Source organism: Sesamum indicum, linkage group LG12 (genome assembly GCF_000512975.1).
Source record: "Sesamum indicum cultivar Zhongzhi No. 13 linkage group LG12, S_indicum_v1.0, whole genome shotgun sequence".
Classification (NCBI taxonomy): Eukaryota; Viridiplantae; Streptophyta; class Magnoliopsida; order Lamiales; family Pedaliaceae; genus Sesamum; species Sesamum indicum.
The window spans coordinates 4066801-4079223 of NC_026156.1; the positions used below are offsets into that span (position 1 = coordinate 4066801).

Here is a 12423-nt window from a genome sequence, read left to right on the forward strand (position 1 = left end):
AATCCCAGCTCTGGAAATAGTTGGATTTCCATTATCTGGATGGAATGCTACATCAATATCAGCATCCATGCTAATATCAGTTCTCCAATGAGAAGAATAGGCATCAGCAGTCGACCTCGACTCTATAATGAAGGAATCATCAACCACAGGAGTTCCTTTAGTTGAGTCCGGTTTATAGGACAGAGAATCATGATTTACAAATTCCAAGTACTTAGCCTCTTGTGTTTCTGATCCTCCAGAGGAATTAACAATAAACCAATCTTCTGCTTTCCGGTTTTTGATAGTGGATAATTCTGCAGAAAGATCTGGTACGCTCCCCAGTGTGCTAGCCCTTGATTCTTTGAATTGTCGTGAAAACAATGCATTTTCATCTTCAGAAACAATTTTCTTCATACTTGCGTGCATTCCTTCACCATTTGCAAAATCCACAGTGTGAGCTGTACCACCATTCTCCCCCGCTCTCTGAATCACAAGAACTGAATCATCAGAAGTCAAAGGTTTTTTCCTGATTTTCTGTGAAAGCCCACCATTGGAATTTTCCATGAGAAAATGTTCATCCAGGGAATCCCCAGGGTGATGCTTGGATAATTCACTAGAATTTGTCTCTTCTTGACTCATGAGGAGATTCTGAAAAGCATCCCAAGCATTATTTGCTTTCCCTCCTTCGGACATATTTGCATCTACGTCGTTTCCAAAATCCTGTTCACCAGAACCATCTCCATTTTGAGCTTGGGATCCCCTTTTTCCTCTATTTTTATGTACTCTTGGGTGGGAATGTTTCTCCAAAGATGCAATTGCATTGTCTACCCCCTCTCTGATGGAAGCTTCATCAAGTGATGGAGCTTCTGAAGAATCTTCAGAGACTTCATCCTCTTCTCCATTGTGCCTTTGGGAAGTTATGTAATTTATGTTACGGATCACAACTGTTTTTGAATTCTTTTTCTTGCCCTTCTTAACATGTTTGTGCCCCTTTGTCGAAGGCTTCCTATCATGCTCTTTTGGCTCATCTGAATCAGTCCCATTGTCCGAGTCGCTAGATGCAGTTAATTCATCTGCTTCAGAGGCATCTGTTCCATTTGCATCTAAAGATTTATCCTTCTTCCTAGACGACTTACGACTTTGATGATTTTTAGATGGAATATGACCGCCAGAAGGTGACCACCCCATATGGCCCGGATAATATGGCTGCACAGGAGGCATACCAGGGAAAGGATAACCTTGGTATGCTGCTATTTGCTGAATGGGCCCCTGAAAATTGTACATATACGGTGGAATCTGATTCATCCACGGAACCTGCTGCTGACCGTTTGGTGCTTTTTCTGGTGCCTGCAAATTATTTTCTGCGACAGCAAAACTCAAAGATTAGGACACGCTGACATCTGTAGGAATTACTCTTAAGAGGAGATGGATTGACAAGTCAGTTTCAAGTCATAAGTCGAGTGTGTAAGATTTTCCTTTCCACGACATCAAATAACTGATAGTAATGACCAGAAAGAATTGCCTCGTAAAGACAAAAAATGTTTTAAGTAAATAATGCAGAATGCACCTTTGCTTCCATCCGAATTTGTAGGAGTAGTGGTCAAATCGGACAGAGGTTCGGAGGAACCAGTTCTCATAAGTGGATCACTTGCTAGCATAATTCCAGATGCTCCCAAGTATGAGAGGTCAGTCACATGGCATGCTTTTACTGCTGCTAGTTCATCCATCCATTGGTCATCTGAATGCTTTTTCTTGTAAAGCTCCTTGAAATCGGTACATGCCACTCTAAATGACAAAATGTAAGTTACTCTAAAAATATTAAGAGATCAACTTATCCAAATAAACCTTTTTGATGCTCTCAAACCAAGGCACAAGCATATATTTGCAGATATGGTTTGCGGTGCATTTTGGTTGGAGTTATATTACTGAAGTAGCTGTTTAAAGAAGGGTTAGTGTTGGGATTCTGAAACACACTACTGACCTCATGTACTTAGAATACTTAAATATGGAAAAAGAAAATAAAGTTTGTACCTTAGACGCGAGGCTCCAAATGTGTCAGCAAAGCATATAAGATCATCAATGATGTCCATCTCATATCCTGCCACGACTGCACGTGCATAGGCCATGGCTTGCTCTTTCTGTAGTAATGCTTTCCGAGTATCCATAACACGTTGAAGACGAATCCTTCTCAGAACAAGGAGTAAATGACTCAGCTACCAGATCTATAAGAAAGTAATTCACCGAACTTGACAAATGAGAGATCATTTACCTGGAATTTTCTCTCGGTGCATCCCCATCTTCTTCTTCAGAGGTTAACTAGAGAAGCCATGAAAATACTGGAGTTAGATGGAAAACTTATGAAAGGTATCATCTACTTGTTTCTGTTAATTAAATACCTTCAAGGAACCAGTTGACTTCTTCATGATCCCATCAGCTGATAAAACAATGTGCTTCGTAAGTAAACTAACACTGAATACATTGGAAATTTATGTAAAGATGCACAAAACCATAATAAAAAAATTGATCTTGTAATTTGGTAAAGGGAAAAAGGCCAGAAACGTAAGGGCTCGAAATCCCATATATCCAGCATAATTTTTGCAAGTTCTCGTTGCTGTCTGTTGTGGGATAAGGTCCAAAATCATTTTCAAACTATTACAACTCAAATAAATAGTCCCAAGTACACTCATTTTTGCATATATATGCTATTTTCTTATTATGGAGAAGCACTCATCGTACCTTCCCCCGGATGTCCTGTCTGCTCTGTGTTGGAAATTTCACTAGGATGAATTGAACTCTCAATCTGCAAAATTTCCCGTTCTATTCGCACTATCCTTTCAAGAATTTCAGGAGTGCTCACAAATCGCACAAATCTGCCAGCCAGAAACCAATGTGAAGATAAATTAGATCTTCTTTAAACCATACCTAAAACCTTAAAAAACAAGAACTCTTCCCCAGGATTTGAACTTTACTCCAAAATCTACTCTCAACTACTTTACCATTCCTTTTCATAATTCAGGCAATGTCAAGATTGTCGCATCAAATACAAATCTAGTTAGTACCCAAGAACACATAGAAGTTCAAAAGGATTAGAAGGGGAGTAAACTTATTCCTCAATCAGGTATAAAATAACAACAGATTATACACTTAACATTTGCAAATCAAGATTAGAGAGAATATAGGTTTGTAATGAGTTAAGAGATGATACGGTATAGTATATTACCTCTGAAATGTAACCTTAGTGAACCATGAGGCATCATCAGCAGTGGGCGGTGGGCGAAGAGTTATTGAATATCCACCTTTTGGAATCTGATCTTTCGCATATCTCAAGTGAGAGACGAAGGGTTCCACAAGCCCAGATGCCAGTTTCTCACTTTTCTTCCCGGAAAACACAATCAGATCACATCTTCTCCCCCATTCAAGAAAAAGATCACAACTTTATCAGTATCTAAACTACAACAATCAATTTGTTCACAAAAATTCAGAGACAAACACATAGTAAGAGAGAAATGTACCTTGTTCGTGTTGGGGTGAGTTGAAAGAGCGCATAATCAAGAAGGGCATTGGGATCCATACTCTCACTCACTCACTGTGTGGGTGAGAGACAGAGATGGAAGTTCTAAAGTTGTACTAGTATGGCAAAGTCCAAGTTCATGTTCTTGAAAATGACATATTTACTAACTGTGTTTCAAGTCTTAACTGGACATGAGAAAGAGCCAGCAAGAAGTGATGGAGCAGTGCACATGGGCAGTATGTGTGACTGTGTGGGTGAGACCGTGAGACACAGAGAAAGAGAGAGAGGATTGAGTGAAGGAGCAAATTTTCTTGATTACATTAGATAATATATGGAGGTGGGCCCCCACCCCATTATGTCCCCACCACCTCCCCCTCCATTATTTCTCAATTACTACCCTCTTCTTTCTTTCATGCCATGCCTAATCCCCCCCCCCCCCCCCCATCTTACCCATATATATTGGTAATAATTTTCTTCATTAATTAGTTGATTATAAATTCTTATAGTAATTAACAAGTTATTTCTCTTCTAATTGTATTCATAACATAAAAAGAAAAAGATACTCCTCCTTGTAAAAAATATCATTTTATTTTATTTTTCGCCACACATAATATAAATTAAAAGTCTGTAAAATAAAAGCAATCAATATTATTACATAAATAGAATATAATAGCAAAAGTAATGAAAATGGGGCATCCTATAAAGCCACTCATGATGATTTCTTTGGCAAATTAATGAATCATTAATAGAGTTTAATTGTTCTAGACCCATAAAGCAACAAAAGAAAATGACTCGCCAGATATTTTTTTTTCCCTTCTTTAATTCGGTGAATGGGAATGGGATGGGGACGCATTGGTTGGGTTGTCCTTATCGAAATCACATCCCTAATTTGAATTATAAGGATAGTGCGGAATGAATCATATTTCTTTGACTTTTTGGCTTCTTTCATATTTCCAATTCTTGTCAAGAAATCATTCAGATTTCTCTTTTAATTTTTTGGGGGCCACTTGATTAAGAATATCAGGTTGGGCAATGCAAATCAACATATTTGTGCATTATATATATATATATATATATATTAAAAAAGTAAATTACAATAAATTTTTATGAGATTTATCATAATTATAAATATTTTCTTATTATTTAAAAAATTATAAATATTTTTATGAAATTATCTGTTATTTGATAAATACTCCGTACAATAAACTATTGCGGGAGATATTTGTTAGACGACTGTTAATTTTATGTTGTATTTATAATTTTTTAAATAATAAAAAGATAATTATAATTATAACCAATTTAAAGAGAATTCTTTTTTATACTAAAATAAAATAATTTTGAATGATTGGTGTCTGAGATGTGGAACCCAATGAAGCTTATTTTAGGAAGCCAAGACATGTAAATGGAATATTGCAAATTGGGTGTCGATCTACTGCAGTTAAAAAGGAAAGGGATTTGTGAGTGGGCATTTTTTGCAAGAAGGAACAAAATATTAGGTTGTCTTATAGTTATGGTGTCGTGGCCTACAGTTATCCGACCATTGTAGATTCCAGCTTGCACATGATCTTCATCAATTTTGCCCATCCAATATTGGATAGGTTGAAAAAGAAGAAAACGACGTCGATTTATTATCTATAATAACATTAAAAAAAATAAATCAACCCAACATAATAATTATTCTTCAAAAAAAATAAAAATAAATTAATGAAACTATAAGATATTGAATTTTTCTATTTGTACAACCAAAGTACCCTTTAGATGGCTAATAAAAATATATTTAAAAAAAAGAAAAAACAAGAAAATATTGAAATTGCCTCATAATTTCAACCTCTTTTTACAAGAAGATTCGAATTCTTAAAATTATGGGGATGCACATGACATGGGTGATTGTTATTGCTTGAGGTGGAAGAGAGGAACCTGGCGGCGCAGGGCAACAAAGTGTGGATGAGGGTTGCTGTTGCTCCATCACAATGCTGACCTTTTCAGACCACCTTACTTGGAAGTTTGGGTCACAAGAATACTTGAGAAACATGCAAGAACATTTTTTTCACTCCCATCCCATGAACAAAATTAATACACCAATCTTGTCTCCACTCTATCTCTAGATTAAATTGACTCAAGCCTTAATTTCCTTATTAACCACTTTGTGTTGATAGTGATTTTTGCTTTTTCTTTCAAATGACAGAAATTAAGGTAGATTCAATATTTTAAATTATCGATCTCTTGCATGAGTGGTGGGGTACGAGTGTATGTATTTAATTTATTTTTAAATAGTAATATGTTGTTATTTGTTTACATCGAATTTGTTGGTTAATTTAGAAATATTCATATATTGTGTACTAAATATTATATTAATAGTATATTGGTTGTTGTGGCAAAGGCAAAGTCAGAAACTTAGATAAGTCCTATTAAAATTTTGCCAAACTAGTTCGACAGTTTAGATTATTTTAAACTTGACTCCACTCTTTACAAGATTTTTAGATTTTAAACTCATGTTCTTTAAGATCTGCCAAAAGAAGCCCAAAAAAAAAAAAAAAAAAATCTCCCACTAACAGACGTTAAAACTAACAGTTGACCATTCTTTTTACCCACATAATTTTTTGCAGTTAGTTTGAAGATCCGTTAATGTTGGGATTTTCTTGCAATAATTTGGCCTCCTTTAGGATTAAATTTAAAATTTTGTAAAAACATAGGGGTCAAATTTTAAATCCTCCTAAATTGTGGGAATAATTTTGCAATTTTGCCTCTGAATTGAATAATCACTGCAAATTTATCCATTTCCTGAAAATTAAAACCTACATTTATATAATTATCAATTTCACAATCAATTTTCATATTTAAGCTTGTTTATTTGGCCTGAGATATTTGAATAAAATAATATGACGGAATTTTGTTGTTGGTGCTTTCTCGTCAAATATCAAGTTATTAGTTGACCAGATAGACATGAACTTATAATAAGAAAGGAAAAAGAAAATTCAAAATGAGCATTACGCCCAAAGCCCTTAGTCCAAGCCTCGTCAATTCTTGATTAATACCTAAATTCCTAACAATCATATATATATATATTGACCACGGGCTAATAGCTCTTGGTCTTGGGCCAAGCCCTGTTAGCCGACAGGCTTGCCACCACCCCTCATTATTGATTTAGACCTATCAACATATTTTTTAAAAAATTCAATATTTTTAATTAATTAAATTAATTAAAAAAAAATTAAAGTTAATAAGTCCCGCTCTTTAAAAAGTAACTAGCTAGCTTCGCTAAAGGGGTTTAGTGTACAATTATTTAAGTTATGTGAATAATTATTTAAATACCAGCATCAAATGTGAATCTTTATCTGTGTATATATATATATATATGTTGTGTATATATTTCTTGAAATTTCTTTTCCTCACTGTTTCCCTTTGAAACACTGAAGCCAATACTATTTGATTCAGGCGTATGCACCATTATCCATCAAGACCTATTTCTTCAACCTCTATACTTTACAATTGAAAAAAAAAAAAAAAGAATAAGACCGTCTTGACCATTTCTTATTGGAAAAAAGTACTAGACATTTAATTTTAAGAATAAAAAACTAATTCCTCCATGTAAATTATAACATTTCAATAATATTTAATTAGTTGATGCATATATATATATATATTGTTTCAGATTGATTTTCTGTGTTTATCGTTTTCTTTCATATATTATCCGTTCATTCAGATGATCAAAGTATTTTCCAACCCCATTTTAATTCAAGAGACGATAACTAAAATTATGTTATTGGATATGTTTTTTTTTCTTTAATTAAAAATTATGGTACAGTCAGAATTCATTTAAACCGCCTTACCTTCGATTAAAGTTGCGGGGACAAGAAAAAACAAAAAACAATGATAAAGAAAATGATTCAAGCACAATTGATTGTTTGAGTCAGAATGTAAGAGGGAAATTAAAAGTAAAATTAATTAATGTAATAAAGAAAAAAAGAAGGGAAAATGTCACGTTTTAATTTCGAGGAAAATACAGGAGTGGTTCGTTTCCCCGGGCGGCTAAGGAGAGCTGAATTGGTCCAAATTTCCATTTCCACCCCCACTAACTAAACAAATACTCCTTGGTCGACTCCACATTGTGCTTTTGAGTCTCCATTCCTTCCTTTTTAATTTACCAGAAAAAAAAAAATGATTGATGTCTAAAGATTGGAACAAATAAGAATACGAGAAATTGTTGTAATGATCAAGAAAAGTAGACCGCCCTGTCCACCTCCACCCCCCAAAAGGGCAAGCATTTTAGGCTGTTTCTCTGAAATTCTGTGCCAACATTGCCACATCACTTGTTGGCTTGTAATTTACACATAAACCCCAATCATAGTTATTTGGAGACGGCTTTAAATTTTGGAGGCCATGGGCGTCTATTATTCCAAACCTATTTTCCCGACAAAGATTGTCGATAAATCTATTGTGTAAGTGCTTACAACGAATGTGTATACTTCCCCATGTACTAGGATATTAATTACACAAGAAATCAAAATTGGTTTTATCAAGTAATTCAATTTTGGATATAATTACACGTAATTTACACTGCCCTTATAAGAGTGACGATGCATCTTCTCATATGCATTAGCTGGTGTGAATATGTAAAATGATAGTTTGATCAGAAAATATTTGTTCGACTTGTATTAAGTTAGTAATAAGTCAATCGAGGGTAGATATTGATTTTCATTTTTTTTTTGTTAATATAAGCAAAATTTGATGAATTTTGATTAATTGAGGTATTTATTTGTTGGTAAAAAACAAACACAAGGATACTAAATATAATTTTTTCAATGATAAGAAATTTATAAATTATGGGTAATTACATAAAATCTCAAAAGATGACTGTATAAATTATTCCTTAAAAATATATACATATATTTTCACTATAGCATTGTATTTATGTGTGTATTACACACGCTATAATTTATTACACACACAATATTTAGAACAAAATCACATAAACACACAAAGAACGCTACTTGCATATGTCCGGGACACGGGCGAGAGCGACATTACTTAATTCTAAACCACGACTCCTGCTGCATTTCACATCCAGAGGGTGACACTTAAATACGGCCTTATGCTCTGAAGTCGCATTCTGCAGTTATTTCGAGATGTAGTTTTAACCTTCTGGGTTATTACTACCTTGTTGTTGTTCGAAGTACAGTGATTAATTTCAAAGTAGAATATTTCGAAAAAATTAATAGGCTGTCTGAATTCACAAAATTCTGACTAAGAACTAAGAAGCCAACAAGGATTTGGAAATTGAAACACTCAATTGTTGAATCTAATTTGTAATCATGCATAAAAAAAAAGAAAAAAAAAAGTTGTACATATTCTTTTTTATTACAAATTCTTGTTGCATACTGATGTCACACTAATATGTGTTTATTGTTTATTAATGTGACACTAACGTATGATACGAAAGTGTAATAAAAAAAAAATAAAAGAAATGCTGCCTGGAAATTGAATTTCTTTGGGTCGTCAATTGGTTTGTTAAAAATGAAAATATGTACGAGTTATAAATAAATAAAATGCATAATAAGCGTGTTTGAAGGATTAAACACTCCTCGGTAACGCTAACGCCTAGATAGTCAATTCATTCAAACCCGCTTACTCTTTTTCCCTCATCATCGTCATTGTCAAAACAAGAACCCCAACTATTTTTCAAACAGTCCAACATTCTGATTAGTAGACATGTCCAAAATTTTCCATTCAAAATCAAACCCCCACCCCAAGAAAATCTACACCAGTTTCACTATAAATCCCCTCTCCGGAGCGTAATCAAGACCCTACAATTTAAATCTCTCACCCAAACAGGAACAGCTAAAAACAAAATATATTCTACTCAAGGAAACACGTACAACCCCCCCTAGTTAATTAGACTGCCTCAACCGGACCATGCAACGTTCATCCTCCGCCGTCGTCTCCAACATCGGCCGCCACATCCTCCGCTCCAAAGCCGTCGAATGGCAGCAGAAATCCGTACCCCCGTGCGATGTGTTCATCAACCACCGGGGGGTCGACACGAAAAGAAACGTGGCGGGGCTGCTGTACCACCACCTCCGCAGCCTCCGCCTCCGCCCTTTCCTGGATAGCAAGAGCATGAAGCCGGGAGACAAGCTGTTCGACAAAATCGACGTGGCGATCCGAGAATGTAAGGTCGGGATCGCCGTGTTCTCTCCCATGTATTGCGACTCTTATTTTTGTTTGCACGAGTTGAGCCTCATGACGGAGTGTGGGAAGAAAATCGTGCCGGTTTTCTGCGACGTAAAACCTTCGGAACTCCGGGTGAAGGACGACGGGTCATGCCCGCCAAAGGACCTCGACAAGTTTCGATCGGCCCTTGAGGAGGCCAAAAATACCGTCGGACTAACATTCGACACCTTGAGAGGGTAATTAGTACACTACTTCTGCACTTTATAATAAACAAATTATAACAAATCATACTTGATCGAATTTAAATTAATTATATGACAAATACAAATATGACTAATCACATGATGAATGCATTATATTTACTAATTTTAGTTCGATCAAACTTGATTTGGCTAAAAAATTTTAAAATATTAAATATTAAATGTTCCTCGTATTTAATAATTTAACTAATTATTTCTATTTTTTTTGGTTGATTCAGGGATTGGGCGGAGTTCCTTGCTAATGCAACGGACGTGGTGATCAAGAACTTGATCGAGGTGGAAGAAGAGGAGCTAATTAGCAAGCTCTAAAAGAAAAGGCGCGGGCGCTGTCACAGAATTAATAACCTTAAAAAAATAAATCATTCTTTTCATTCATTTAATTTCCTAAAGCTAGTCCTAATTTTTGATGAACTTGATTCAGAGGAATAGCAGCAGGACAATGGCTAACACATTCATTATTCTTTCAAAGTTCAAAGTTGAAGACGGCCGGTTGTCAACTTACTGGTCCTGCAGGAATTACTACAATTATTAGGCAATGAAAGTTGTAAAGTTTCCATTCATCAACTACATTATAATGCATGTCTTTGTTTCAGAATTTTTTGCCCTCTTATATCACAAAATTCTAATTCAACCACGACACACACACACATACACACATATATATGTATATATATATTCATGCAGCCATATAAGGCTATAAGAGGGCTGCATTAATTAAGAGTAAATTAATGTGAAACCCCATTCGATCTTTAAAATAAAGTTATATACATGTGATGATGTATATGTGAAACATAGTACAAATAGTTTGTACATAGGACAGACAGATGTATATAATATAATGTAGGTAGATTAATTGGAAAAGTATTTTTGACAAATAAAAATAATATGAAATGAATGTATATTAATGTTAGCGTGCTGAAGATTTGATGTTGGTTTTCAAGTCAACAGTAACCACACAATGTAGGAAGAGACTGCCCCTCTCCCTTCCCCTAGCTACCTTACAAAATGGTAACGTAGAAAACTTTGACATGTCGTCTTCCTTTTGACCTACACCCACCCTTCCACACATATATTATATATAATGTGTATTTTTAATTTTCTAAACTAATTCTTTTTTTTTTTTTTTTATCATGATATCCTGGTGTTTAATTATGACTAATTAATGATTATAAATAAATTCATCATAATTGTGGGCCTTGTTGTTTTTCCAATCATAAAAGGGGCTATAGCCCATATATAGTGTGAGCCCATATATAAAAAGAGAAAATGAGACGGAGGTAAAGCCTGCTTGCTGGGCCCAATGATGTGTCGTTTTAAGGGCATAGATTCCTCCACCACATGGAATTCTAAATCAAGACAAACCAACCCATACGCGAAAGCTACTTTGGTCTCCAATTGTTTGCCAATGCGTCTTCTCTCCTCTTAACAATTCAACGTTTCATTTGGACTCCCCTCTCTCCTATCTCTCTCTCTCAAAAACAACCATATCTTTTCTTTTTATCCTAATTTTAATTGCCTCATCTCTATCTTTTTTCTGTTTCATGCACAACTTTTGACTTTCCAATTCCGACAAAACCCCCCGCTACTCCACATCACTCTTCTCCCTTTATTTTGCATCATTACAACATATATATATTTTTTATGCTCTCCACAAATCTCTGGCAACAAATGATATTTCTTCTTGCGGATTTGCTGAACAATAACCTCTTTTAAGACTTTAAATTCTTCAACATCTTATGTGCAGATTATTATTATTATTCAGAACCTTTTAGTTTTGCTAATTAACTATGATATCATGTTCGAACGATTGTCTCATTTAATACATTAAGCTGATAAAAAGGAGGTATATTGAATATTCAGTGATTTAAACGGAATGCTCCAAATATACAAAAATAATCTGAATTCATGAGAAGTCCGACCAAAAAAAGGTTAAAAAAACTAATAAATAAAATGCACAAAATTAAAATTTAAATGACTTGTTGATGAGTTCGACTCGATTGATCCGCACACCTAACCATGAGTTATTATTACTCAATTATAGTACTAGAACCATGATACAAGTATTTGTTGTCCTCAATAATTCTGCAAAAAACATAAAGAAAATAATAATAATTGAAATGGGGCGAAGGCATTAATTGATTTTCTACTACTTATTGCCATTATCGTCATTGTGATGTGGACATAAAACTGCAAGAGCATCACCGATGCTGGAATGCGGCGCGGCCGCCGGCTCCGCCGATCCCACCACGCGCACAACAACAAGACAGAATTTGTTTCTTGGAATTTTTCGGGGGAGATAAATGCCAATTGCCAAACAGCCCCCAACACCCAAACTGAAACAAGGGATGTGGAGAGGGGTGCTTGTCTGTTACACAGAAAACGCGTGATCCCAACCGATGTGGTCCCCTGGAAACATCTCTACACGTGTCCATATCCAAGTGGTAGATGTTAGGTATCTTTCTGCACCTTAGCGTCTCCCCCCCCCCCCCGCACTATTTATTC

General features: G+C 35.1%; 2 protein-coding genes across 2 annotated transcripts in view; one reads left to right on the top strand and one right to left on the bottom strand.

Annotated features, from left to right (window-relative positions):
- LOC105175509 overlaps nt 1-3780 on the bottom strand; it is a gene marked incomplete in the record, with an annotated part of 4633 nt that extends 853 nt beyond the window's left edge. The window contains 8 exon segments of the mRNA XM_011097962.2: nt 1-1340; nt 1547-1764; nt 2011-2163; nt 2249-2295; nt 2376-2413; nt 2716-2849; nt 3200-3382; nt 3492-3780. Coding sequence (XP_011096264.1) covers nt 1-1340; nt 1547-1764; nt 2011-2163; nt 2249-2295; nt 2376-2413; nt 2716-2849; nt 3200-3382; nt 3492-3550 — 2172 coding nt within the window.
- LOC105175638 (disease resistance protein LAZ5) lies at nt 9250-10516 on the top strand. Its single transcript, XM_011098140.2, has 2 exons — nt 9250-9897; nt 10140-10516. Exons 1-2 carry the CDS (start codon nt 9404-9406, stop codon nt 10228-10230), a joined length of 585 nt encoding a protein of 194 aa, XP_011096442.1. The 5' UTR covers nt 9250-9403; the 3' UTR covers nt 10231-10516.